Here is a 27,061-nt window from a genome sequence, read left to right as displayed (position 1 = left end):
CCACTTATTACCACGTCTGTCTCATGAAGAGTGATCTCAGTGAATGACAGTTGTTTGCTGCTCAGTGTGGGGTGTTTTCTAAAATAGGAAATGTCAGTATCAGTCTAAGTTTATTGTAGAACAGTCAGTATGTGAAGATCAAAGGACCAAATGTCAACCTCACTTGGACTGTTGGTTCTCAATGGTAAGAGAAACAAACTTGAAAGAGGAAGGAGGTGCCGTGAGGAGCTGAAAGCAGAGATGGAAATGGATGGAGTTAATGGGTGCTCAATTTGTCAAGAAGCAAACATTTTACTAGGTAGGAGATGAGGCTTGAAATGCATGCAAGTTAATCTAAAATTTGAGCTTGGGTAGATGGGAATTATGGCAGTTTTCTGAAGGGAGCTGATTAAGGTGTTAATTTTTGGCTATTTGATAAATGTGAGAAAAAAGAACCTGTAGGTAGTTAAGGTAGCTTCTAGAGCATTGTTTTCTAAGTTTTTAAATGTATACCCCAATTATATATTTGTTTAGAAGTGAAATGTTACTTCTCCCAATTTGAGTATTAAGTGTGTTATTTTAAATAGAATACAGATCTGTATGCACCATTTTTTTAAAGTGTGATTGGTTGAGAGGCCTTCAGAATTGAATGGCTTAATAGTCCCCTTCTGCTTAATTAATGTCCCAGGGGAGGCATTTAAAAGTATAATTGAAGACTGGATGCAGTGCCTCACACCTGTAATCCCAGCACTTTGGGAGGCAGAGGCAGGAGCCAGCCTGGCTAACATGGTGAAAGCCTGTCTACTAAAAACGAGTTGGGTGTGGTGGTGCATGCCTATAATCCCAGTTGCTCCAGAGGCTGAGGCAGGAGAATCGCTTGAAATCAGGAAGTGGAGTTTGCTGTGATCCAAGATGTCACCACTGCACTCCAGCCTGGGTGAGAGAGCGAGACTCTGTCTCAAAAAAGGTAAAAAATAAAAAAAATGTAATGTTTTTTCCCCTAACCTTAAAGATTGATTAGAGCACCTCACTTTGAGAACCATAGTTCCAAAACAATGTTCAAATAGAAGCCTAGGATTCAAGGGAGGACACTGTAAGGAAGACCATGGACTAGTGGCACTGGAAACAGTAACAAAAGTAAACATTGGGCTCACCTGTAAGTGATGCTGTAGGTAGGGATTTGGGCAAGGAGTGAGTGCACAAGATAATCCGCGGGGACCAAGGATTTCTTCCATGTAATGGGCAGTTCTTGAGGCTTTGCAAAGTTTGATTGCTGGTGTCAAGACAGTAGTAAGGTGGACAGCAGAATGAGGAAAAAGATGTCCAGGGCCGTGGGAGAGGGCATAAGGACAGACGAATATTGGCAGTGATGGAGAAGTTGGGAAGAATTGATTTAGAAGACCGTGAGCCAAAGCGAAGGATCTGTTTGTTGCAGTTCCGGCGGGTTTGTTCCTGTTCCACTTTTCTGCTTTCACTCTTTCCCTGGGGACTCTGTCTTTTCCTCCTGCCACACCTCTTAAACATTCGTCTATGTAAATGACATTCTCACGTTAAGGGCTGCAAAGAAATTGCTAAGGAGCCAGGTAAACAGTTTTTGATTGCAAGCAACCTTCACCTTTGTAGCAAATTGTACAATCAAAAAACTCGCAGGCAGGTGTGCGCGACGCCAGCCCCACACGGAGGAACCAGGCACGTGGGGCGTGGACGGCTGCTTATTTTCTACGCGTGCGCCCTTTAAGACCAGGCGGTGCAGCGGAAGCACGTGGGCAGCACGTGACAGCGCTGGGCGCCTCAGTGCGGCTGCGCGGCCATGGACGTGGGTGCCAAGGAGTTCGAGGAGAGCCTCCCTCTGCTGCAAGAGCTTGTCCAGGAGTCGGACTTCGTGGGTGAGGCAGCTGGGATTCCCGGCTGTGCGGGACAGAGCGCCTTGCCCTGGGCGAGCTTGGGGAGTGGGTGGCGGATGGTTACCAGGCCGCAGGGGCTCAGAAAGGGCCTCTGGAAGGACAAGGGGCTTACTTCTCCGGCCCCGGGGGCGGTGGGACGTTGAGCACCCCCTCGTGCCTCGTTGGTCAGAGCCTGGTCCGCCCAGGTGCAACTGCGGGGTTGGGGGGAGGGGGCGGTGGCGGCTGGCTGCTCCTTGCCTCGGTTCCTCACCTGGCTTCTTAACCACGGAGGTGAGCCCGGGTGCGTTGGCTGCCTGCAGATTTACAGTGTGAAGAGTGCTAGCGATGGTCTGCACCCGAGGACTGGTATTTTTTGCCTTCCGGCAGGGCTGGACATAGAATTCACAGGCCTTCGTTCTAACCTGTCTGGGCCCCAGCAGATCAGGTAAAACTAAAGCTGTGTCCCTTCTGTATGAGATCCTGGCCAGACCAGCATCATTTTGGTCAGCGGCCTGTTGGCATTTGGGGGGCAGGACGTTTTGTGTGGCTTGCTCCCACGTGTTGAGGGACCTGGCTTTTGACCACAACATGCTGGTGGTGGTCCCTAGTTGTTGTAAAAAGGAAAAAATGCTCCCCGGTTGAGAGTGATGATCAACCGCAGAGGCCATAGTGCGGGGCTGGTATGTCACTGCCCGTGGAATGAGATGCCTGTTTGTTCACAGTCTTTTTGATTTGCCGTCGGAGTGGTATCTAAAGACCCGCCAGAGTGTTCAGCAATTTACAATCTGTCAGATTGGTGAGTTTAGTGTCTAGATGTTTGAGTTTTTCAAGAAGGCATTTTTATTGTCTTTGTGTTTTATACTGTAAAAACAGCTCTGAGATTTTTTCAGGGATATTGAGTATCGTTTTGTTTGCTTGTTTTGGGCCATTTTATACATATGGAATCAACACTTTTCACAAACAAAATTTAGCAGCATTGTTTCCATGCTTAAATAAGGCAGTATTAAGGAACAGTCAGTTACTCTCTCAAGTAAAAATGTGTGTGTGTGATTTTTATTCTTTGTGACAGGGTCTTGCTCTGTCGCCAAGACTGAAGTGCAGTGGTCTCGGCTCACTGCAGCCTAGACCTCCTGGGCTCAAGTGATCCTAGCATGTTGACCTCCTGCGTAAACAAGGATTACAGCCTCACCACCACACCTAGCTAATTTTTAAATTTTTTGTTTGGATGGGTTTTCGTCATGTTGCCCAGGCTGGTCTTGACTTTCTGGGCTGAAGCAATCCTGCCTCTGCCTCTCAAAGTGGTGGAATTACAAGCATGAGCTACCATACCTGGCCTGTGATTTTTTTTTTTTTTTTTTAAAGATACACAAATTTGTTTAAGGTCATCTCAGCTTCAGAAACTTTTTTTCCTTGATGGAGTTTGGAGATCTTTATCAGCTCATACAGATCTGTTTGTTGATTTTATTTTTTGAGATGGAGTCTCACTCTGTTGCCCAGGCTTGAGGGCAGTGGTGCGATCTTGGCTCACTGCAACCTCCTCCTCCCGGGTTCAGGCAATTTTCCTGTCTTAGCCTCCCATGCAGCTGGGATTATAGGCGTCCACCATCAGGCCTGGCTAAGTTTTGTATTTTTAGTAGTGACAGGGTTTTACCGTATTAGCCAGGCTGGTCAAAACAGATCTGTTCATTTCAACAGTTGCATAATGCAGTTTCTTTTACAGCTATTCAATCCTGCTTTTGTAATGTGAAATTAGCTGTAGATAATACTTGAGCAAATGAGCATGGCTCCATTCTAGTAAAATGTTGTTACGTTTACAGAAACAAGCCCTGGACCAGATATTACTTTTCTGGGTTTGTCAGCGCCTCCCCCAACCCCCAGATGGGGTTTTGCTATGTTGCCCAGGCTGGGCCCAAACTTCTGGGCTCTGGAGATCCTCCAGTCTCAGCCTCTCAAGTAGAGGCTGAGATCCGGCTGCCATGTCCAGCCCCTCCTTTTACTATGAATCATGCTGAACGTGTGTGTTTTCTTCTCTAGCCTGATCCTTTGCTACTTTTCTGTTATGATTGTTTTTTTGTTCGTTTATTTTTAATTATAAGACCTCTTTGAGAAGTATGGGAAACAGTTGTAGTTATGTTTCCGTTGTTGTACCCAAATTTGAAGTCCCTTGTTTTTTGTTTTTTTTTTTTGGCGGGGGAGGGGGAGTTGGGTTTTTGAGACAGAGTCCTGCTCTATCTCCCAGGCTGGAGTGCAGTGGTGTGATCTTGGCTCACTGCAACACCCTTGTCTCCCAGGTTCAAGTGATTCTCCTGCCTCCACCTCCTGAGTAGCTGGGACTACAGGCATGCACCACCACACCTAGCTAATTTTTGTATTTTTAGTAGAGATAGGGTTTCACCATGTTGATCAGGCTGGTCTCGAACTCCTGACCTCAAGTGATCCATCTGCCTAGGTCTCCCATAGTGCCAGGATTACATGTGTGAGCCATCACATCCAGCCTGAAGTCTCTTTTTTTTGTGTATGATTTTCTTTGAGAGGGGAGGAATAGACATTTTAAATGAGTTAAATATATAAATCTTAATGGTTTTTAATATTTTCTCTGGTTTTAAAACTACAGTAATGTCCTTTTAATATTTACTTCTATATTTGAAGAACAGGCCACAATTACATTTTAGTAAATTCAGTGTGAATTACAATTTGACATTTCTCATGGTTCCAGTCTGTTCTTTTTTGTTGGTCATTAAAGATGTTATTCTGTTGGACGGCTCACATAGTATCTGGGCACAAAGTACTGTTTGAATTGTTTTGTCTGTGTAGTGAAATTGAGGTTGCTTTTCTTTGGCATTCATTCCCTCTATGGTCATTCTTCCAGGATTGTCTATGTTCTCCGCTATTGAAGGAGAAGCAAACAAGTATGTATCAAGAGCTTCTGCAAAGGATGTTGCTTGCCCACCCATGTTCCACAGCTGCCCCCTTCAGGTTCTGCCACAGGTGCCCCAATCACTTTGGCCCTGGATGTTCCATATTTTCTCCTTGTCTTTTCCTCCGCTCGCTCTGCCCTCTGCAGATTGCAGCTTGTCTTTGATGTCTCTCTGGAAGCAGTACCTTTCCCGTGGGGCCTTTTCCACCAGTTTTGCTCTGTACCTTAGGTGTTCCTTTCCCCATTTCCATCATCTCCTGGGTGTACCTATATTAATAAAAACACCTGACACAGCGTGGTATGATGAAAGTGATGTTTAAACTACCTGATGGAATGGGCAGAAAGGATGTCCCAACTCTCAGGATTCCTCCCCACCCCCCATGAGCAGCTGAGGGTGCCAGCCTGCATGCTGACCTGGCATCCCTGGGGGGCCTGTGGAGGGCTGTCTCTGTGGTAGACCCTGGCCCTGAGGGCAGGATCTCTGCCTTTTTCCTTTAGCTGATCCCCCCACCCCCTGCCAGTGCCAGTCATAGGTCCTGAAACACAGCAGACACTTGGGCACACTCAGATTCTTCTTACCTAAAAGAAAGAGCCCCCCTACCCCCGAAGCCTGCCCTGGGAGCCAGAGTTTTTTTAAATGGTTGTGGCTTTTTTTCTTTATATTTCTTTTATTACAGGTACGTAGCCCATTCATGTAACTTCTTTCTCTTCCCTACAACATTTGGGATTTTGGACTCAGAATTCTCTTTCCAGGCTTCCAGTGTTCAGTTTTTGAATCGGTATGGCTTCGACTATAACAAGGTATGGCATTGGAAGAGGGGAATAGGAATGCCTTTTGTTTGCTTATTTGTTTTTGAGATGGTGTCTTGCTCTGTCAGCCAGGCTGGGGTGCGTGATTTCGGTTCACTGCAACCTCCACCTCCTGGATTCAAGTGATTCTTCTGCTTCAGCCTCCCAAGTAGCTGGGATTACAGGCACCCACTACCATGCCCAGCTAATTTCTTTTTGTGTTTTTAGTAGAGATGGGGCTTCGCCATGTTGGTCAGGCTGGTCTTGAACTCCTGACCTCAAGCAGTCCACCTGCCTCGGCCTCCCAAAGTACTGAGGTTACAGGCGTGAGCCACCCGCCTGGCCCGGGAATGTCTTAAAAGTGATCTAGACTGACTGGCCTGTACAGCCTGTTTTTTCCTTTCGCCTTTCTACCTGTCCTCATGGGATCAGGCACAGAGGGTACCGCCGACTCGTCTCCTTATTGTTTCTTGTTCTGTTTCTGTCTTAAGTTTCTCAAAAACGGAATCCCATATATGAATGAAGAACAGGAGAAGAAAATTAGACACGATATCCTGAGTGGGAACTGGAGAGTTCGCAGGTATGGCCTGTTTCTCCAGGTGCCTTTTGGTTTCCTTGTTGCTGTTGTCTGCATTTCCTCTGGGCGGGCGTGCTGTTTCCAGGAGTGTGGTGACCTCCATCCATGCATGGCGGGGATGGCCTCAGCCGCCTCTGCCTGAGCTGAGAATGGCTTTCACCTGTCTCCATTGTGTTCCGCTCCTTCATGAACCTCTCACTGCATCAAGTGTGAGTTTCAGTGTTTAAAAAGAAAGAAAAAGAAGCTGACTCCTAATTTGGAACTCAAACAAGAATTCCATTCCAGTGCTAGCGGGGAAGAAACTGCTCTGTTGGACTTGCTGTGAAATGTTATGTTGATCTTCTATCTGATCTTCTGAGGGATTTTTCAAGCATATCTCATGGGCAGCCTTGGCTGTGGCAGTCATCCTGGGCACTGACATCAAATATGCGCCTTGGTTAGGCTGTGTCTGCCCCACTGTGACTAACCCTGCCCCCCATGGGCGGGACCTCTGCCTTTTTACTTTAGTTCTCTGTGCCAGCCCGAGTCTCCAAAACCTCATATTCCTGTAGAGCTGGGTTCAGGAGTGACCACAGTGAGAGCAACAGCACTGTGGGGAGACGGGCGTGGGGCCTTGGGCCTGGCACCCTCACCTGGAGCGCCATGCTCTCAGCTCAGTGTGGGTTTGAACAAGTCATGGAAGCTCTTTGCCTTTATCAGGAAGGAGGAGATTACACGAACATCTGAAATATGATGAGTGATGATCTCTTCCAGATAATTCTGTTATGCTGGAGGAATTTTTGTCTCTTTGTATTTTTCTTGCTGGTTTTCATATAAAAATGTAGAGTTTTGTAAGGGAAAAACAAGTTGAATTTTTAACCTTTTATTTTCAGGAGTTGGAGAAAGGCCTTTCCTTATCTCACAATGATATTATTTTCTTCTGTTTCTGACACAAGAGACAATATGTTTACCAAAGTCCTTGTCTTTTCCTTATTTTTCCACATAGGACTTTATCACCCCCAAAAGCTGAATAAAGAAGACGGTCCTGATAGCAATGCTTGACATTGGCTAGTTACTGATAGCTTTTCCTCCATACATCCTAGTGAAGCAGGAGCGGGTGGAATATATCCCTGGAACCTGTGGAAGATTGTGGGCTGTTCTTCCTACTGTTTGGCTTCCTATTGCATAAGAGCCTCAGAGAAGAAAGGGTCTTCTTTTGGTCCATTTTCTTTGTACATTGCAGTATGAAAACCAGAGGGCTGAGAAACTGCTCTCATGTTAACTTAGTCTTGCAGTTCTGGTGTGTTTTTCTCTGACATTTTCACTTTCATGCACCCATTTTCAGCTCTCTGGATAAAGACCAAATCAAGGTGGTGATTGATGAAGTGACGCGATGGCTAGACCTGGCCGAGGAAGGCGACTGGATGACTCTTCCTGGGATTGCTGGTAGGCAGGGGCTGTTCCTCCCAACGCAGGAGCATTGGGACAGGTCACTGTTATCTGCCGGAAGTTGGAGGAAACACACCCTCTCTTGGGATCCTGCTCACAAATGCTTTTCAACATACTTTGAGTTTCAAGGCTGAGAAAGTCAAGTTCCATTCATGAGCCATCCCTTTTATCTCAGTCCTGGGTGCCCTTTGTTCTTATTTTGACTTTTGTTAATCTGAGTTTTTCCCCCACTGTGTGGTGTGAAACCACAGTGAACGCAGTCGTAGCTTAGCAATCGGAGGCTGGTGTGGATGCTAGAGTCTCTGGGACCATTTCCAATGGGTCTGTGAGGTCAAAACGATTTTCCACGTATCCCTCTGCGGTCACTTGCTGTTGTTGTTTGCCATTTGCATTGGTGCCCAAGCAATGCCAGACAGACCTGCTCATACCTCAGCACAAATTGAGGCAGGAGCATCAGACCATGCTCTTTGTTACCACTTAGTCTCAGTTAAAAACAGAAAAGCTAATCCTACTAGCAGCCTCCTTGGTGAAAAAGTAATATTCTTTGTTGTATTCAATCTCAATCTTTTGATTGCTCATTTTTTAAAATATTATATGTCAATATATAATAAGTATGTGTAAAACATTGCTTGGCTGTGTGCCAAAAAATAGCAGTTGTGTCAAGGAAAAGTGAATATGCAGTTTTTTTTGAGTTGAGAGATGATTTAGCTGCTTTTTTTTTTTGTTTTCATGAAATGTTATTTTTATATTTTTTTAGCTGGAGTTTCACTTTTGTTTCTCAGGCTGGAGTGCAATGGCATGATCTCGGTTCACCTCAACTCTTGCCTCCCGGGTTCAGGTGATTCTCCTGCCTCAGCCTCCTGAGTAGCTGGGATTACAGGCAACCACCACCACGCCCAGCTAATTTTTGCATTTTAAGTAGAGATGGGATTTCACCATGTTGGCTAGGTTGGTCTCAAACTCCTGACCTCAGGTGATCCTCCCGCCTTGGTCTCCCAAAGTGCTGGGATTACAGGCATGAGCCACTGCACTCGGCCACATGAAATGTCATTTTTACTGGAAAGAACTGATTGGTTACTTAGACTTGAAGGTTTCACAACCATTTTCTCAATAAAAAAAGCCTGTTGGCCAGGTACGGGTACTCACGTTTGTAATCCCAGCGTTTTGGGAGGCCAAGGCAGGTGATCACTTGAGGTCAGGAGTTCGAGACCAGCCTGGCCAACATGGTGAGAATCCCATCTTCACTAAAAATGCAAAAATTAGCCAGGCGTGGTGGCGGGCGCCTGTAATCCCAGCTACTCTGGAGGCTGAGGCAGGAGAATCATTTGAAACTGGGAGGCGGAGGTTGCAGTGAGCCAAGATGGCGCCACTGGGCTCTAGCCTGAGTGACACGCCAAGACACTGTTTCAAAAGAAAAAAAAAAAAAAAACACTTGTCACCTCAAGAAAGATAACTTGCAGTATTTCCTAGTGATAAAATTATAGCTTTCAATTAAAAACTGGAATTTTGAAGAACTCGCATGTGCCACCATAAGCTTGGCAGCTTCCCAGTACTGTAACCTTTCTGATGAGATCAGTGATCCTATTTTCTTTCTTTTTTTTTTTTTTTTTGAGACTGAGTTTCGCTCCTGTTACCCAGGCTGGAGTGCAATGGCGCGATCTCGGCTCACTGCAACCTCTGCCTCCTGGGTTCAGGCAATTCTCCTGCCTCAGCCTCCTGAGTAGCTGGGATTACAGGCACGCGCCACCATGCCAAGCTAATTTTTTCTATTTTTAGTAGAGACGGGGTTTCACCATGTTGACCAGGATGGTCCCGATCTGTTGACCTCGTGATCCACCCGCCTCAGCCTCCCAAAGTGCTGGGATTACAGGTGTGAGCCACCGCACCCGGCCCAGTGATCCTATTTTCCACTGTCTTCTGTTGATATTGTGTAAGAAAATATGTGAACATTTGGGAGACCTGCATAACCCTGCCAACCAGTGTTTTCCAAATTACTGGCACATGATGTTACTATTGTGCACTATCTTATCTCACAGATAAGGGATCTATTCAAGGTATGACATAGGCCAGTGGACTGTAATGTAGCGTAGGAGAAAACTCATTAATGATGGTTTCAGATTCCACATTACAACTAATCTTTAAGAAACTACCACTTGTTGAATTTGGTGCAATTCTAAAGAATATTCAGAGTCATTGGATAAGGCTAGTAATTCTGTTCCCTTTTCCACCTACTTATCTGTTTGAGCATGGACTTTCTTTTTTTGAGATGGAGTCTTTATTGCCCATGCTGGATCTCGGCTCACTGCAACCTCCGCCTCCCAGGTTCAAGCAATTCTCCTGCCTTGGCCTCCCAAGTAGCTGGGATTACAGTCCCTCGCCCCCACCCCATTCCACCCCACCCCCCCGCCCCCACCATGCCTGGCTAATTTCTGTATTTTTGGTAGAGTCAGGGTTTCACCGTTGTTGCCCAGGTTGGTCTTGAACTCCTGACCACGGACCACCCTCAGCCTCCCAAAGTGCTGGGATTACAGGTGTGAGCTGCTGCGCCCAGCCTTGAGGCTGAATTTTCTTTTGTTTCAAGGATCACAACAGATTGAATGCAGATGCAGATAGAATGTTCCAGCCAAATGTTAGAGATTTGCAGAAATGTAAAACAGTGTCACTCCTCTTGCTCAAATTTTTGTTTTGGAAGATAGTTAGGTTTTATAAGTGTTACTTTTGTTCATATATAATGAGTTTTTGTTTAAAAAACATTTTTAAAATGTTAAGAGTTTTAATTTCTGACATGGTTAATATCAATAGCTGTAACTCACATCAACACAAAACTTTGGCATCCCCAACTCAAGAGTGGCCCTAAGATCAGAAACTCTTAGAATGCTGCCCTAGATTCCATCACGACAGGCCAGGCCCTGCCACATGGCTCATGGGCTTGGGCACCCTTCAATCTGCCATTCTACCTGACCCCTCCATCTCTCAGCTTCCACTCCTCCAGGCTTCTCTTGAGGGGAACATGCCACATGGTTCCTGTTACTGTGTGCCCCTGTGTTTCCCTGCTGCAGGCTTCCAGGCCTTTGAGGTCCAGCTGGTGCTGCGGCAGGCCCTCCACAACATCTGGACGGTGCTGAAAGATGACGGGGTGAGTTCTCCCCTGAGAACGGGCATCAGTGGCTGTATCGTTTCTCTCTCATTTGGCCAAATCTGGCCTCTGAAAAGCTTTTCTCTCAATCTCTTGTAGTTTTTCCCCGTTTCCTTTTGTTTTAGATGTAGAACCATTTCTTTAGGCTTCGTCCCCGGTGACCCAGGATTCAGGGAATTTGTCCTTGCTTTTCAGGTGGTAGTGAAGAAAGTGAGTAAACAACATCGTTGGTATCTTCAGAGCACCTCTTGTGACCGAGAGAGCTGTTGGAAGGAAAATATTATTCTCTCTGCAAAGGGTTTTTCTGTCTTTTTCCATATGCTGGTGAAAGCCCAGAAGGTAGGAAAAAATGTCTCTCTTCTTGGCCTAAAGGCAGTCTTTTGTATTTCTGGTCATAGATACTAAAGGCTCCTTCAATAATAAAATCAGATTCCTTAAGATAAGTGATTCCTTCTCGTTAATTGTTTTGTGTTCTACTTTCAAATAAGGTCTCACTTTGTCACCCAGGCAGGAGTGCGGTGGCATGAAACTGGCTCACTGCAGCCTTGACCTCCTACACAGCTTCCCAAGTAACTGGGACTACAGGCGCATGTCACCATACCTAATTTTTTGTTTGTTTGTTTTTGGTAGAGACAGGATCTCACAGTGTTGCCCAGGGTGGTCTCGAACTCCTGGGATCAAGTGATCTGCCTGCCTTGGCCTTCCAAAATGGTGGGATTACAGGCATGAGCCACTGCGCCTGGCCCTCTCATTTATAACTGGCTTCCTGGATGTAACCTTGCTTTCACCAAATCATGATAGGTTAATTTGGGGCAAGATTGTCCATAAGAAACAGTATGACTTCTTTGCCCCTTTTGTAACACAGGAATTTCAATTCTAATTGACCTAAAACTACTTGGGGAAAGTACAGGAGCCTACTTCACGGGGTAGATTCCCAGCGCCGACCTGCCGTACATGCCTCCTACTTGCAAATTGTTTTCTTTTTGCTTTTTGTTGGCATTTAAGCGGTTGAACTACCTTTCATGGAGGCAAAGGGGGGTTAGGATGGAATTGTCAAGTGCTCAGAATTGCAGTGGGTCCTAAAGCTACATCTTTAGCAAGAAACTGTTAGTCTGTAGTGTCTGTATGACGTTCTTTATTTTCTCTCACCTGTTGATTTATTCCGAGTAGCCCTTAGTGGGACATAATATGATGATGGACCTGCTGTACCTGCATGAGAAGTTCTTCAGACCCCTGCCAGGTAGGGACACACCTGTCATTCCCCTTCGTTCATCATAGTTTTCCATCTACAGAGGGATTCATCCAGAATCATATCCCCTAACATGCACGTTCCTCCCCAGCATCTGCAGGTTTCTGGAGAGTTCAGGCAGAGGCCTGTACTCTGATCTGTTGCTGTCTCCCCAGAGTGGAAAACCAGGAGACTTTGTCAAGGGGGCAATAACTGAAATTTGAGTTGATACCCACTCCCCATTACTGAAGCAGTTCAGTTATTGTATAAAACTTGGCAAAATCAGAAATGCCTCAAGTCAGAAGTCACCTTTGATCAGCTGTAATCCTAAGTTTTTACATATTTGATTATACTACATATTTGATTTTCGTTTGGCTTTTTTTCACTTACCCAAAGCGTTATTTTGTGTTATTAAAAAACAATAAATGCCGCTTTAATATCATGTGATACTGTCTAACGGCTGTCCCCTGCTTTTTCTTGGTTGATTCCATTACTGGACATGCAGCAGTGCAGCCTAGTGGGTAAAGGTCGGGACTCGAGCCTCGGTGATTTCATCCATTTCACACTCACTATGTGTGTAGTCTCCAGCAAGCCGACATTACCTTAACTGTAAGATTGGGATAATAGTGCCAATATCAGAGTTGTTCTGAGATTAAGTGAATTAATGTACAAAGAACACTAGTCTAGATTAAAAGGAGTAAGAAAGTTTTAGGAGAGATTTCCCCCAAGAAACAATAAAACACCTGCATATTGAGAGAGTTGGAGGAGAATCAGGTGAAATTAATAATATGCATTCACCAAAAAACTAAGTACAATAAAATAATCGCTGTGAGAACAAAAGCTGCGCAAGAAAGGAAAAGTCATTATAGCCACCACAGACCCTTCTGTGAATGACTTGCATGTGGCAGTAGAGCTGGGCCTGTGTGTGGAGGTGGAACAAGGGGTCATTATCCTCTCAGCTGGCAGGAGGGCAGGACTGCGGTGTCGATAACACTGCAGCCTGTGTGCTGGAGAGATGGGAATAAATACCGAAAGGAAAAGAATTGCAAATGGTTGCCTCTGGGGAGTAGGAAATGGAATAGTAGCGGGAGGAGGATCACAGGGTTTTGTTTTTGTGTTTAGTATGTGTGTTTTGCGGTAAACCTCTTTAAACTATGTTCAGGTATAACTTTGATAACTACCAACTGAGTTCTTTCTTATGTAAACTTCTTTTATCAGGACACTTTACTAATTACAGTTTTTAATTGATTTTTTTTCTTGGATTTTTCTCTGTGTAGTTATTTGCAAATGACTTTATGTCTGCCTTTTCAATAATACACTACTTTTAAAAGTCTTATCCCATTGGCTAGAACTTCACAAACTACATTAACTAAAGTTGGCAATAGAACACATCCTAAATTTAATGAAACCATTTGGCCCTTACTATTAAAAGTGGTGACGGCAGGTTGATCAGTTTAGAACTCCTTAGTGGCTAGGACGAAGGATACTTTCACTTCCTGTTTTGTTTCAGTTTGCGCTATTAATCGGTGCCAGTGGCAAGCTAGGTTCAAGAATGTTCCTTCCCATTTTTACCAACAAACAAATTCACTCTTGACTACCTGGGTTTTTCCCCTCAGAGAGCTACGATCAATTTAAGCAGAATATCCACAGCCTGTTTCCTGTTCTCATTGATACCAAGAATGTAACAAAGGACATCTGGAAGGTAATGAGAATTGCTTTGGGTTAAGGACTGCTTTGTCTGCACCAGTAATGCTTAGCTTTCTCTTGTGTTTTTTAAAGTTGTTCTTTGAATGCTTTTCTCTTTTAAAACCAGTGCGTTTCCTTTTGTATGTTGGTAGCTGTGAGTCATCGTATTAGCTTATATATGACTTTTATTCCCTTTGAAATTCCCACGTTTTGACTTACTTGTATAGAGTTTTTGTGCTTGATTGACTGATTTGAGACAGAGTCTCTCCATCACCCAGGCTGGAGTGCAGTGGCGCTGTCTCTGCTCACTGTAACCTCCACCTCCTGGGTTCAAGTGATTCTTCTGCCTCAGCCTCCTGAGTAGCTGGGACTACAGGCACACACCACTATGCCTGGCTAATTTTTGTATTTTTAGTAGAGACGAAGTTTCACCATACTGGCCAGGCTGGTCTGGAACTCCTGACCTCGTGATCCACCCACCTTGGCCTCCCAAAGTGCTGGGATTATAGGCGTGAGCCACCATGCTGGCCCTTTGTGCTTATTTAGGTCAGACAACAGAACAACTTATTTTAGAACTTGATGCATGCCTTGAGAATATTTGCAACATGTGTACAGAGCACCAGGGTGGAGGGGGTTCCCTCCTGAAAAATCTTGAGAAAAAACCTCTTCTTGAGCCCTACAGTCATGGGTTCTCAGCTCTGACAGCATGTTAGAATCACGTGGGAAGTTGAAAATGCTGATGGCCAGATCATACTGGCAGCTTCTTGTCTAATCTAGTGTGGGACCAGGTGGCATTTCTAAAGCTCCCCAGGTGATTCTGTTGTGGAGTCAGGGCCATGAATTATACATAGAGAAGAGAGACCTATCTGGTTTAACTGCTGCTTAGAAATTAGAATAGCCAGGCACAGTGACTCACACCTGTAATTCCAGCGTTTTGGGAGGCTAAGGTGGGTGAATGGTTTGAGCCCAGGAGTTCGAGACCAGCCTGAACAATGTGGGTGAGACTCTATCTCTACAAAAAATACAAAAATTAGCTGGATATGTTGGTGTGCATCTGTAGTCCCAGCTACTTAGCAGGCTGAGGTGGGAAGATCGCTTAAGCCCAGGAGGCGGAGATTGCAATAAGCCAAGATCGCACCACTGCACTCCAGCCTGGGCAACAGAGCAAGACCCTGTCTCAAGTGAAAAAACAAAAAGCTGAAGAACAGAGAAAGGGGCATCAGATCAATGTTGTGAAGCCTTAGGGTGATCCCTTAGAGTGAATCATCCCAGAAGGAAGCCACACAGATGGGAGTGGGGTGTGGTCTGTCTCTGCCCAGAAGCTGTTATCATTTGTACTTCGGGTATTTCCAGCTACTATGAACTCTTAGGGTCTAGTAACTAGGCATTGCCCCAAGGCCTTTTAGGCCTTAGAATGCTTGTATTCTGCATGTATGTCCTTGCCTGTGTTTATAGATAATCTCTTAAATACATCTTCTAAGGGAGATGGTGTGTGCAGAGTTTTTTTTCTAGCCTGCATTTTTGGGAGCCCTCGTAGGAAACCCAGGGATACTGGGTACCCTGACATCCTAACTAAGGAATAAGGATAAGAGAAAGAGGACGTTGTAGGAGTTAGCACTTTCCAGGCTGTTTTAATGACTATTTGGTACTGCCTAAAACTGAGAAATAAACAAAAGCACAAATGCTTTTCTCTGGTTTCTTTTCCATAATTGTAGGAGATGAATTTCCCGAGGGTGTCGAGTCTTTCCGAAGTCTATGAGGTCCTGAACAGGTGAGGGTGGTGACTCCTGGAGCTGCCTCTGAAGCAGGGCCTGCGGCCACCACGGCCTCCCTGTACCTTGCAGGGCCTCGGGTTCCCTAGGCACGCCCACCACTCACAGTGATGCCTGCTGCAGACTCAGTCTCCTCCAGCTGCTCCTGCTTCATGGTCCCCTTCCTCTGATGACCTCTTGCCTCCGTTTCCGAAGAGAGAGAAGCCAGAGACAGGAAATCTCTCAACCCTGCCCTGCAAACAGTTGTATGGTTGCTGACTGTCCCCTTTTTCATTGTCTCGCCCGTGTCACCAGCAAATGGAGCACCTTCTCTGTGCAAGGCCAGGCAGGAGGAGCTGTCCCCTACTCATCACCTGTACCCCTGCTCAGCAGCTCCCCACCCCTGCCTGCCCCTTCCCAAGTGTCTCCACCTCTTTCTGTCTCCCTCTCGTTTCCTTCTACATCAACATGTGTTCTCCTAACTTAACAACAAAGCCTCTAACTCTCCCCTCTTCCCTCTTTTCTTCCCCTCTGCCTGTGGCAGTCAGGGCCCTGTCTCCTTCACTTCTGCTTTCCGGAGGGGCACGCGGCGCCTCTGGTCTGGCCCCATTCAGCAGGACGAGGCACAAGAGGTGTTTGGAACGGGGTGGCACCCTGTTCTGGATGTATGTGTGAGTTTTTTTTTTTTTTTTTTTTTTTTTTTTTTTTGAGACGGAGTTTCGCTCTTGATACCCAGGCTGGAGCGCAATGGCGCGATCTCGGCTCACCGCAATCTCCGCCTCCTGGGTTCAGGCAATTCTCCTGCCTCAGCCTCCTGAGTAGCTGGGATTACAGGCACGCGCCACCGTGCCCAGCTAATTTTTTGTATTAGTAGAGACGGGGTTTCACCATGTTGACCAGGATGGTCTCGATCTCTTGACCTCGTGATCCACCCGCCTCGGCCTCCCAAAGTGCTGGGATTACAGGCTTGAGCCACCGCGCCCGGCCGCGAGTTTTTTGTTTTTTAAATGAAGTCTCGCTCTTGTACCCCAGACTGGAGTGCAGTGGCACAATCTCGGCTCACTGCAACCTCCACCTCCTGAGTTGAAGTGATTCTTCTGCCTCAGCCTCCCAAGTAGCTGGGATTACAGGCACACGTGGCTGATTTTCGTATTTTTGGTACAGAGGGGGTTTCACCATGTTGGCCAGGATGGTCTCGAACTCCTGACCTCAGGTGATCCACCCGCCTCAGCCTCCCAAAGTGCTGGGATTACAGGTGTGAGCTACCACACCCGGCCCCGTGTGTATGAATTCTTTAAACCCATTCCTTGTGGTTCATTTTCTCTACCATTCTCCTAAGTTTTCTCTCAGGGGCCCTCAGCCCTCTTCCTACTCATTCCCAGGCTTCCGTGTGGCTTCGTCCACCCCCTGGGCTTCAACTTCCAGCACCTGCGTGCGGCCGCAGTCCAGACCTCAGCATCTAGGACACTGTTTACCAGCTGTCTTCTTGATGTCCCCACACTACATGACCTACGGGCACCTCCAACTTGATATTCCTCTCTGTCCCTCAAGCACACTCTGGTGCCTGGAAACTCTGAAGTCCTGATGGTACCAGGTGTATACTGGGGGCTGTGTGTGCATGAGGGTGAAGAGGGGAGCGAATTCTGTTGTAAATGCACAGGCTCTGATTCTAGGCTTCCTGAGTTTCAATCCCAGCTTTGCCACTTACTGTGAGTAACTTTGAAAGAATTACTTAATCTCTCTGTGCCTCAGTTTAGCCATCTGTGAGATGAGAAAATAATGTGTAACTCCCAAGGTTGTTGTGAGGATTAAGTGACTTGGTAGCTATGGAAGGACTCAGAACAGCCCCTTGCATGTAGTCCAGGTCTGTCGAATCTTAGCTGCCATTGTTGACAGCTGTCCCGATCCTAATGGGCAGCTCATGCCACACCCATGACAATGATGCCTGTTTACAGAGGGGAAGGTTAGGGGTCAGGGAGGTTTAAGCACATGAGGTTCCAGAACATCTTATTGAAAACCAGTGATGCGAAGGTGTCCTTGTCATATGCCGTCTCCATTCACCTAGGTCCCAGAGCCAAGACCTGGAAGGGGTCACACAGCTGAGTTGCTCACATCTATTGAGTCAAGTTTTCTGGACTTGACCCTGTAAATCTCTAAAACCTCTCAGGATCACTGTCTTTTCATTTCAACCATGGAACTGTGGAAGCAGCCCCTGAGTGGCATCGCAGCCCTGTGGTCTGCCCTCTTCATCCCCCACACCCCCCTGGAGTGATGATCTAGAATGTAAATTTGAATGGGCTGCTTTTTCTGATCAGTCTTTCCGTGGCTTCTGAAGCCCCTGCCTGTCATAAGGGCTCCTTCCCACCCTCTGGCCCTCCCTTTACACAGGACTTCAGCTCCACTTCTCACCTCCTGGTGTCAGACCTCCTTTTTTTTTTGAGATGGACTCTCTCGCTGTGACGCCCAGGCTGGAGTACAATGACACAATCTCGGCTCACTGCAACATCCATCTCCCAGGTTCAAGCGATTCTCCTGCCCTAGCCTCCTGAATAGCTGGGACTACCGGTGCATGCCACCACTCCCAGCTAATTTTTGTGCTTTTAGTAGAGACAGGGTTTCACCATATTGGCCAGGCGCTGGTCTCAAACTCCTGAACTCAAATGATCTGTCCACCTCAGCCTCCCAAAGTGCTGGGATTACAGGCTTGAGCCACCATTCCCAGCCTTCCCTGCTGTCTTTGCCTGCTCGAAATGCCTGCCATCTCCCCATTCCTTGAACCCCATTGGTTCCTGTGGTTTAGGACTCTCTAAAAAGCCTGCAGGGTCCTGGTGTGACTGTCTTGCCCCAGGCCTTGCATTTATGGGACGCAGGCATAATTGTCTTTGTATTTGTCACTAGACAGGCCACTAGAGAGTGAGCTCTGGAGGACAGAGACTGTCTTGTCTAGCTTGGTGCCTGGGCTCAAAGCATTTGATAAATGCCTGGAGTAACCCCACAGGGGCCTCCTGCTCCATTCCTTTCTCCTTTCCAGTTGCTCAGTTAGCGAGACCTTACCTGTCCATGCCTAGATTTGCACCTTAAAGATATGTCATCAGTACATTTAAACAATTTTATATTGGGCTGGGTGCAGTCACGTCTGTAATCCCAGCACTTTGGGAGGCCGAGGCGGGTAGATCACCTGAGGTCGGAAGTTTGAGACCAACCAGCCTGACCAACGTGGTGAAACACTGTCTCTTAAAAAAAAAAATTTATGTTAAGGGACTGAGGGGAAAACAAGAAGGGATTACCTTCAGCAAATTATTTTTTTCTAACAGTGACTTGAATCCAACCAAGAATTCTGGACCAGAGATTGTTCATGCAATCAGCTGTGAGAAATATGGTACGTTCCCATGAGCCCAAACTTTTTGCACGGTCAGCAGAGCGGTGAGGTGCTCTGCTGAGCTTGTTCTTGACCCTGGTCCCCGCCCCAGACAGCATGGGCTGGGAGGGGGAGGTTTGTGTGGGGTTTTCCTTCACTCTACTTATTCCATGTAATGCCTGCCCCAAACAAGCGAGCCCAGAATGCATCCGAGGGCCCTGGGAGATGTCACTTTCCTCCTCAACATGGTCCTTAGTCTGTAAGGCAGCCCTGAGCTTGGGGCTTTCTCCATCATGGGGAGGACCAAGGTGAAGTTGGTGTATGGGCCTGGAGAAGGGTCTGCCGGACCATGGGGAGGATGGTTGTGTGAGCTGTAGCTGCTGTGAATGGTGAGTTAGGAGGGGGGCGTGTTTCTAATGACTGCTCAATTCTCTCCTAATGGTGGAAAATGCCTCAGTTGAGACAAAGTGCCCCCATGAAGCTGCATATGATGCCTTCCTTTGTGGGTCAGGTAAGGATTGTTGTTCCTTTAAAAGGAAACTCACTCTTTTTTTTTTTTTTTTTTGAGATAGCATCTCACTCTGTTGCACAGGCTGGAGTGCAGTGGTGAGGATCTTGGCTCAGTGCAGCCTCTGTCTCCTGGGCTCAAGTGATCCTCCCACCTCAGCCTCCTGAGTAGCTAGGACTACAGGTGCAGCTACCACGCCTGGCTAATTTTTGTATTTTTTGTAGAGATGGGGTTTCATCATGCTGCCCAGGCTGGTGTCAAACTGCTGGGTTCAAGCAGTCCGCCTGCCTCGGCCTCCCAAAGTGCTGGGATTACCGTCACGAGCCACCACACCCAGCTGGAAACTCACTTTTTGTTGGCATTACGCCCCTGCCATCCCTAGGTTCTCCATTTATTTCAGATTGGCTTGCACATAATGAGAAGAAGCATGAGCACGCGTATTTTGATAAGGTCTGTTACATTTCTTTTTTCCTTCCTAGTTCTTTTGAAAGTGGCACACTTACTCCTACAGAAAGTGCACGGGTAAGTGCTCTTCCTTTTCATACTGCTGTTCAGTGGTCAGGATTTACTGAGCCCTTGCTGGAAGCCAAGACCTCCCCAGTCCTAGGGTTCTACCAGAGAAGGGCAAATGTGGGGTGTCACTGTCATAGAAATCTTGTCCCTGACTGGGCAGCAGCCCACACAGCAGTGGCAGACAAATGGCCCTGTGCCACAGGAGCAGCCCTTCCTACCACCCCTGCGCCTGTCTGCATGGGTCCCGGCCCCATCCCCACAGATGTCAGGAGGCCAAGGCAGTGGGGTTAGGCGTAGGTCCTGACACCTGCCTCAGCCCTTCCCAGCCTGGTGTGTGTGCTTGGTCTGCGTCTCTCTTGTGTTCTTACAGCCATGTAAGCAATGATGAGGTAAGAGGAGAAAGTGTTCAGCTCAGTGAATGACACATCCATCATTGGGGGTCATACAGGCTGGTGAGACATGAATGGAACCCCGCATTGGAATCGTCAGTGCATTTCCCCAAGGTGACAACGTCCTTGATGCCCGCAGCCCTGGGCACATAAGCAGCAGAAACACATTTTCCGTGTGCACTCTACAGCACCATCCTTGGCATGCGCGTTTGTGAAGTGTGCCTTAGCCAGGTCAAGGAGCCAGTCAGAATCCTCGTGTGGTTTGGGACTGATGTAGAAATATCTTTTCAGATTATAATCTATTAACTTGGGTACTGCCTTTATTTGTCCGTTTTAGCAGTGGATGTTATAAATACAAACATTCTATGACACATACATGTATGGGAAGCTTATTTCTTAAATAAGGATTGTGCCAGCCTGGTTCCTTTCTTGTGGTTTGACTGTTTAAGGCCCTCCCTGGTAAGTACGTGTGTGCTGGACAGTGAAGGAGCCAGCAGTAGTGGAGTACCTCATTGCCCTGGGTCACGCATCTTGCATTTCTTTTAATCCTCGTGGCCTAAAAACTCTCCCTGCCTGTCTGCCTGGCCCATGGTTTTGCTGGGGCCTGTGCTCAGGTGTGTGCGCTCCCTAGACAGAGGTTGCGCTGGTGGTGGGTGGAGGCTGTGGGATGAGGGATGCCCTTTTGGAATCAAGGGTGATGTCATGACAAGGGGTGACAGCATGGGGCTTTCTCTGAATAGTGGCCTCGCACTGATTCTCTGAGCCTATTGCTGTTTGTCAGCAGCGGGACCCTCACCAAACCGTCACCAGCAGATGGTGACATCTGGAAGCTCTGCTTCTATGGAGGCCACTGAGAATGCTTTAAGATTGGCCAGCCAGGCCGGGCGGGGTGGCTCACGCCTGTAATCCCAGCACTTTGGGAGGCCGAGGCGGGTGGATCATGAAGTCAGGAGTTCGAGACCAGCCTGGCCAACCTGAAACCCTGTCTCTACTAAAAATACAAAAAATTAGCTTGGCATGGTGGTGCATGCCTGTAATCCTAGCTACTCAGGAGGCTGAGGCAGGAGAATCACTTGAACCTGGGAGGCACAGGTTGCAGTGAGCTGATATCATGCCACTGTACTCCAGCCTGGGCAACAGAATAAGACTCCTCCCTCTCAAAAAAGAAAAAGATTGGCCAGCTGGGGAAGCACCTAACTGGAGCCCCAGGGCTTGTGAGGGCGGGAGGAGGAAGGTGGAGCCGTCCCAGGCATTGTCCTTCCCCTGTTCTGTCACTGGATCCTTGGCTGTGATTGAGGAAGTGGATGAACTTCATGTGCCCGACAGCTTCAGGATTTTCTGTCCTTGCAGCATTGACCCCATTCCTGAGTCGACCTTTCTTCAGTACCTCAATGTGCTGGCTCCTTACGTGAACCAAGTGAACCTCATCCGAGCGGGGGTCCCAAAGATTGTGAGTGGATCTCATTTGGCCCCCTTGCCCCGTTCAGAGTTCAGAGGCTTCGCTGGGAAGCAGCCAGTGCTCTCTGGGACTTGAGAGGGACTTTAGTGGTTGCCGAGATAAGAGCTGGCTTTTTCTTTCCTCTGGTGTTTCTCCACCAAAGCCAACATGGACTCATCCCCCATTCCCTTCTCTTCCCCTCCCTGCCCCAAGCAGAGCCTTTCCTAGTTCTTTTGAGATCTTCAGACTGGGTAAGAAGTTAGGAAACACTGGAAAATCTCTTGTGTTCTGCATGTTTTTTAGAATTTTTCTGGTCCAGATTATCCCAGTATCCGACCTCCCATCCTCATCCTCAGCGTCAAAAGGTGGCCTGGGGTCAGCGAGCAGCAAGTCTACCATAAGTTTCAGAATCTCTGCAAGTTTGATGTCAGGCGACTCACACGAAGCCAGTTCCTACTCCTGACCAATAAGTTTAAGGAGTAGGTGCCTCTCAGTCTGCGTCCCCCGCCCCTCCCGAGTTAATCCCTGTTTCTCTGTCTCCACTGCCTGGTCACAGCAGGCGGCGCGATCGTGCTGCCTGGCTGACCGCAGCAAACTTGTTTTGGCAGCGCACGGAACATCCTGAAGGAGTACCGGGGCCACCCAACCCTGCCCGTCTCCCTGTATCGCTACTGGAGGCACTCCCCAGACGTCAACTGCCTGCTCCAGTAAGTACCGGGGAGGCTGCCTGCTGGTCCGGGGTCCTGGGGTCCCGGCATCCCAGCATGGTCTGACTCGAGCACGGCTTGCTCACTTCTGTGTGTTGCCAGGGTGTTGACTAGTGTGGTGACCTGAACGTCATTCAGTGACGCTCGTCGCGTGTCTGTTAAGCACCTGCTGTGCGGGCCCCGTCGTAGTTCTAGGGTGTCGTCAGTGAAGCAGAAAATCCCAGCTCTCATGGAGCTCACGGGCTGGGGGAGAGAGACATGATAAACAAGTGGACCCTGTAACGTGTTGGGTGACAAGTGTTTATTAAAAATGAGAGAAGGGTCAAGGGTGGGTGGCAGGCTGCAGTTGGAGGGAGCTGATGGGGGTCCTCATTAGAGACTTGGAGTGAGCCAAGCAGTGACCTGGGAACAGTGTTCAGGCCGAGAGGACAGCAGGGCAGAGCCCTCCTGTCAGGAGGCGCCTGGAGAGTCACAGGGAGACTACTGTGAGCAGAACAGCAAGGAGAGGACACTGGAAAAGGAACCGGTGGGACCCTCCCCCCGCCGTGGGGGCCACCCAGTGAGGACCATAGGCTTCTCAGGAGAGAGGGGATCACGGAGGTTTCAGTGAGAAAGATCCATGACCCAACTCAGGCTGTCCTCCATGTTGGGGTAGACTGCAGAGGTGACACCGGGAGAGCAGTCAGGAAGGAGATGCTTCAGCTGGTCACAGCTGGGTGCAGCCAGGGGCAGCAGGGTGGGGTCAGCGACAGACCAGAGAAGGGTCAAGTGCGAATCCAGGGTTCAGGCCTGAACAGCTGGAAAGATGGAGTTGCTGTCGGTTGAACTCCATGAGGTTCTGGCTTGCTGGTTAGGGGCCGTGTCAGTTAGAAAACAGCATTGCTGAAGAAGCACACTGAGCTCCGAGGCAAACCTTTTTCCTTCTGTCAGCCTGCGGTTTGCACCTCAGAGCCAGCCTGCCCTCGAGAGGCAGAAGCTCAGTGTCGGCACCGGGGGAGTGACGGACAGAAATGACATCTGAGGGTGCAGGGCTGGGAAGGAGGAGGGGCGAGCCCGTGTTGGTGCCTCTGGGCCTGCTGGGCGCCCTGGCCACTGATGCGTGTCATTGTCTTGCAGAGTCTGTGGCATCATGACGGCCTGGGCCCTTCTCGCCTTCATCCTTGGAAGATCTGGTCCCTGAGCACAGCGAGGCCTCCTTCGGCCACGCTCGGTCCCCACGCTCTCTGGGAGGCGTGCTAGATGTGTTTGTATAAATCAGGTTCTGCTTGCAGATTGGATCTGTTTGGTCTTTTCTGAAAATTCTGTTACATCCTGAACATGACATTCCATCAACACTATCAATGATAAATCAATCCTTGGGTATCGTACCTGTGTGTGTGGCCAGAACTTTCCTTTCTATAAATGCAGGCGGAGAAGTCAGCGCCTTGGGATTTACGCTAATGTCTCACGAGCAGGTCATTGTGCTGCTAGCTGGTCACCAGATGAAGAAAAGGCAACGTTATTTCTGGGAGAAAAACTAATGGCTTATGATTGGCTGTTGTGACTTAGTTCTGAGAAATGGCCTTCCTAAGTTTAGTAAAGGAAGGACATGAAGCTGGGAAGAGGGAAAGTCACGTGCAGTGGGGACATTCTCGATAAATGTTACAAACTGAAACATTCACATGCATTTTAGGAGCAATGACCCGCAGCCCCAGCGTGCGCCTTTGCTGTGGGCATGGTCGGGCGCGTGTCTCCTCCACAGCAGCCTGCACTCCACTCAGCTTTCTCGGCAGCTTTTCTCTGCGGGATCTGGACTAGGCCGGGCTAGTTACTCAACCTGGAGCTTCACTTGAGGGCTCTGCAAAGCTGAGTTCAGTTCAGCCTGGGAGACATTTTTCCTCTCAAAAAACAAGCATTAGGGGTGGCAGCTGTCTACAGGAGGGTTTGGGAACTGCTTTTCCAGAGGTCACACCCTTTCCTGAGGGGCGAGGGGCCCAGCAGCCCTACACGATCCTCTACAGCCTGTGATCCGACCATCCAGGCCACACTCAGGGACAGCAGGTGCTTCCTCATCTGCTCAAACCGCATAGTCGGGGCAGTGGCAGGGTGGTGGCGGTGGTGGTGGTTTTTCATTGAATGTAACTTGTTTTGAGACAGGGTCTCTCTGTTGCCCAGGTTGCAGTGCAGTGGCACGATCATGGCTCACTGCAGCCTCTACCTCCTGGGCTCGAGCTGTCCTCCCACCTCAGCCTCCTGAGTCTGGAACCACAGGTACATGCCACTACAGATGGCTAATCTAAAACAATTTTTTTTTTTTGTAGCGATGGGGTCTCTCTATGTTGCCCAGGCTGATCTTCAACTCCTGGCTTCAAGCCATCCTCCTGCCTCAGACTCCCAAAGTGCTGGTAATTACAGGTGTGAGCTACCACGCCAGGCTGATTGAACATAACTTTGCTGAGAATTCCACTTTTCTTTCAGGGGCTTTGGGCTTGACTGTGGTTGGGTAAGCCCTGCATTAAGGACTCTTGCAAAGGGAAAACGCCCCTCTCAGCTGCCTGTCTTGAGGGTCATTTGGCATCCCAGCGGCGGAGCAGGGCTCTGGAGTAGGGAGGCATTCGACACTTTCTTAAGGCCTTGTTCATTCACCTCTTCTCAGTTCAGTGTGTCTTCACTGGGCACCTGCTGCATGCCCTTCAGTGCACTGCATCGTTGGCAGGGTTCTAATGTCCACAGTGACCTGGCCCCCCCCCGCAGCCCTCATCATATCTGCTGCTCCATTGGGCGGCCCTGAGCTGGAGGAGCTGGAAGCTGCACCACAACCAGGCATTGTTGATCAGGTTTACTTTCTGAGCAGTGCCCAGTTGTTGCTGACCTGGGCACTGCTGACCTTGGCAAGGCTCAGAAATGCTGAGTGGTTTGAGGCATCCTGCCCTTAGCAGCTTTTGCCCTGCCTGGGTGGCAGTGGTGGGGGACAAGGCAGGCTCTGAGTCTCTCCCTAGGTGCTCTCCCCACTTCCCTAGCTCTTCAAGGCTGTGTTTACCTGCAGGTCTCTCTCCTGTCGTTAAATGAATAAAACCAAAACAAGGCAAAAAGCCGGCCATTCTTCTCTCCTTCCCTAACTCTCCCCTCTCCCTGTGGCCCAGCTGCTCTTCCCTCTCCATCCAGGCTTTCAAGCACATGCCCTCCATCTCTCCTGCCCCTGCATGCCTGAGGCCCATGCCAGTCATCAGGGCCACCTGGCTTCTATCTCTCTCCTGCACAGCCCTGGGTGGTGCAGCTCCTCTGGACCCTCTCCCCGAGTCTCTGGTCACTCTGTTTTCTGTTGCCCTCAGCTCTTCCCCTGGTCTTTTAGATGCTGATGTTCAAAGACCTGGCACTGTCTGCCGTGACAGTGCTAGGTCCCAGTGTGACTCTGAAGTTTGTTCTCAGCTAACGTCTCTCTCATGGGTCCTCTAGATTTACCCACAGACACGCCAAGCTCCACACAGGCAGGATGGATCACTTTTCCTCCAGGTCGCCTACCTTGATGGCAGTGGTGAGCATCTCTGCAGCTGTAGCCACCAGCACCTAAACTCTCCCCACCTCACTGCCCTGCCTCTGAGCAGCCAGCCACCTGCAGCTCTCCCCACCTGCCTGCCCCTCTGAGCAGCCAGCCACCTGCAGCTCTCCCCACCTGCCTGCCCCTCTGAGCGGCCAGCCACCTGCAGCTCTCCCCACCTGCCTGCCCCTCTGAGCGGCCAGCCACCTGCAGCTCTCCCCACCTGCCTGCCCCTCTGAGCGGCCACCCACCTGCAGCTCCTAGAGTCTCCCTACCTCCCTGCCCTGCCTTGCTTCTGAGCAGCCACCCACTGGCAGCTTCTGTCTTCCTGCAGTCCTCCTGGCTGTCCAGACCCCCTTCACATTACCTAGACAGTTTAAGGGCCTCCTCAGGTCTGGGAGAGCCCTGCCTGCCTCCTCGTCTCCCTTCCCTGCTGTGGTTCCCATGAATGTAAGCAGGCTCTGGAAGGAAATTTGGTCATCTCTCCTGCCCGAGGTCCTTCTGTGGATTCTACACCAAGTCCACAAGCCCTTTTCTCTGCATTTGGGGTTCTGCTGTCTCTCTGGTCCCCCACGGGTGTCCGTGGTTGGGCTCACTGTTAATCATTTTATTTTTTTGAGATGGAGTCTCACTCTTTTTGCCAGGCTGGAGGGCAGTGGTGCAATCTCGGCCTACTGCAAACTCCACCTCCTGGGTTCAAGCGATTCTCCTGCCTCACCCTCCTGAGTAACTGGGACTACAGGCGCCCACCACCGCGCCTAGCTAATTTTTATATTGTTAGAGATGAGATTTCACCATGTTGGCCAGGATGGTCTTGATCTCTTGACCTCATGATCCACCCGCCTCAGCCTCCCAAAGTGCTGGGATGAGAGGCGTGAGCCACCGCGCCCGGCCGGGCTCACTGTTTCTCTTCCTCTTCCCTGAGCCACTCGCTGCTCAAGACCCAGCTCAGTGGACATCTCTAGGTTCTAGGTCACTGTCGCCTGCTGCGCCTGTCAGGTGTCGGGCCTCATCCTGTCTCTTGAGCGCCCTTGCCTGTCCCTGCTTGAGCACTTGGTGCTTCGTGGCAGTGTCCCCTGGCCTGGCCCTGCGCAGGCGGGCACTGGAGCTCTGGAACCTGCAGGGGCTCTCAGTATCCTCACAAGCCAGTGTTCCCTGTGGTTGGAGCCTCTGATGGGTTTTTAGACAGGGATTTGAGTTTGTTGCTGGTGCTCAGGTGAGATGCTTTGAAAATGGCATTGAGTAACTGATGTGCCT

The 27,061-nt window shown here is 48.8% G+C and overlaps 1 protein-coding gene across 5 annotated transcripts; it reads left to right on the top strand.

Moving 5' to 3' along the window:
- Window positions 1-18: 18 nt before the first annotated feature.
- PNLDC1 (PARN like ribonuclease domain containing exonuclease 1) lies at window positions 19-23,721 on the top strand. 5 transcript variants are annotated; one of them, XM_012451246.3, is made up of 20 exons: window positions 19-298; window positions 668-1,865; window positions 2,250-2,307; window positions 2,585-2,658; window positions 4,732-4,771; window positions 5,457-5,580; window positions 6,060-6,148; window positions 7,470-7,570; window positions 10,633-10,709; window positions 10,905-11,048; window positions 11,880-11,949; window positions 13,554-13,639; window positions 15,339-15,394; window positions 18,689-18,753; window positions 19,190-19,243; window positions 19,720-19,762; window positions 21,493-21,592; window positions 21,884-22,059; window positions 22,189-22,287; window positions 23,404-23,721. In XM_012451246.3, the coding sequence occupies exons 2-20, from the start codon at window positions 1,790-1,792 to the stop codon at window positions 23,465-23,467; spliced, it is 1,596 nt and encodes a 531-aa protein (XP_012306669.2). In that variant the 5' UTR covers window positions 19-298; window positions 668-1,789; the 3' UTR covers window positions 23,468-23,721. The 5 variants fall into 5 exon arrangements, with proteins under 5 accessions (XP_012306669.2, XP_012306676.2, XP_012306679.2 ...); XM_012451253.3 differs by having other exon boundaries at window positions 19-946; window positions 1,630-1,865; XM_012451256.3 differs by lacking the exon at window positions 19,190-19,243 and having other exon boundaries at window positions 19-1,865.
- Window positions 23,722-27,061: the final 3,340 nt, after the last annotated feature.

This window comes from Aotus nancymaae, unplaced genomic scaffold (genome assembly GCF_030222135.1).
Source record: "Aotus nancymaae isolate 86718 unplaced genomic scaffold, 86718_ANA_hifiasm-v0.15.2.pri h1tg000040l, whole genome shotgun sequence".
In the NCBI taxonomy this organism is placed as follows: Eukaryota; Metazoa; Chordata; class Mammalia; order Primates; family Aotidae; genus Aotus; species Aotus nancymaae.
The sequence above is the reverse complement of the archived record's forward strand: the minus strand, read 5'-3'. Positions and strand labels throughout refer to the sequence as shown.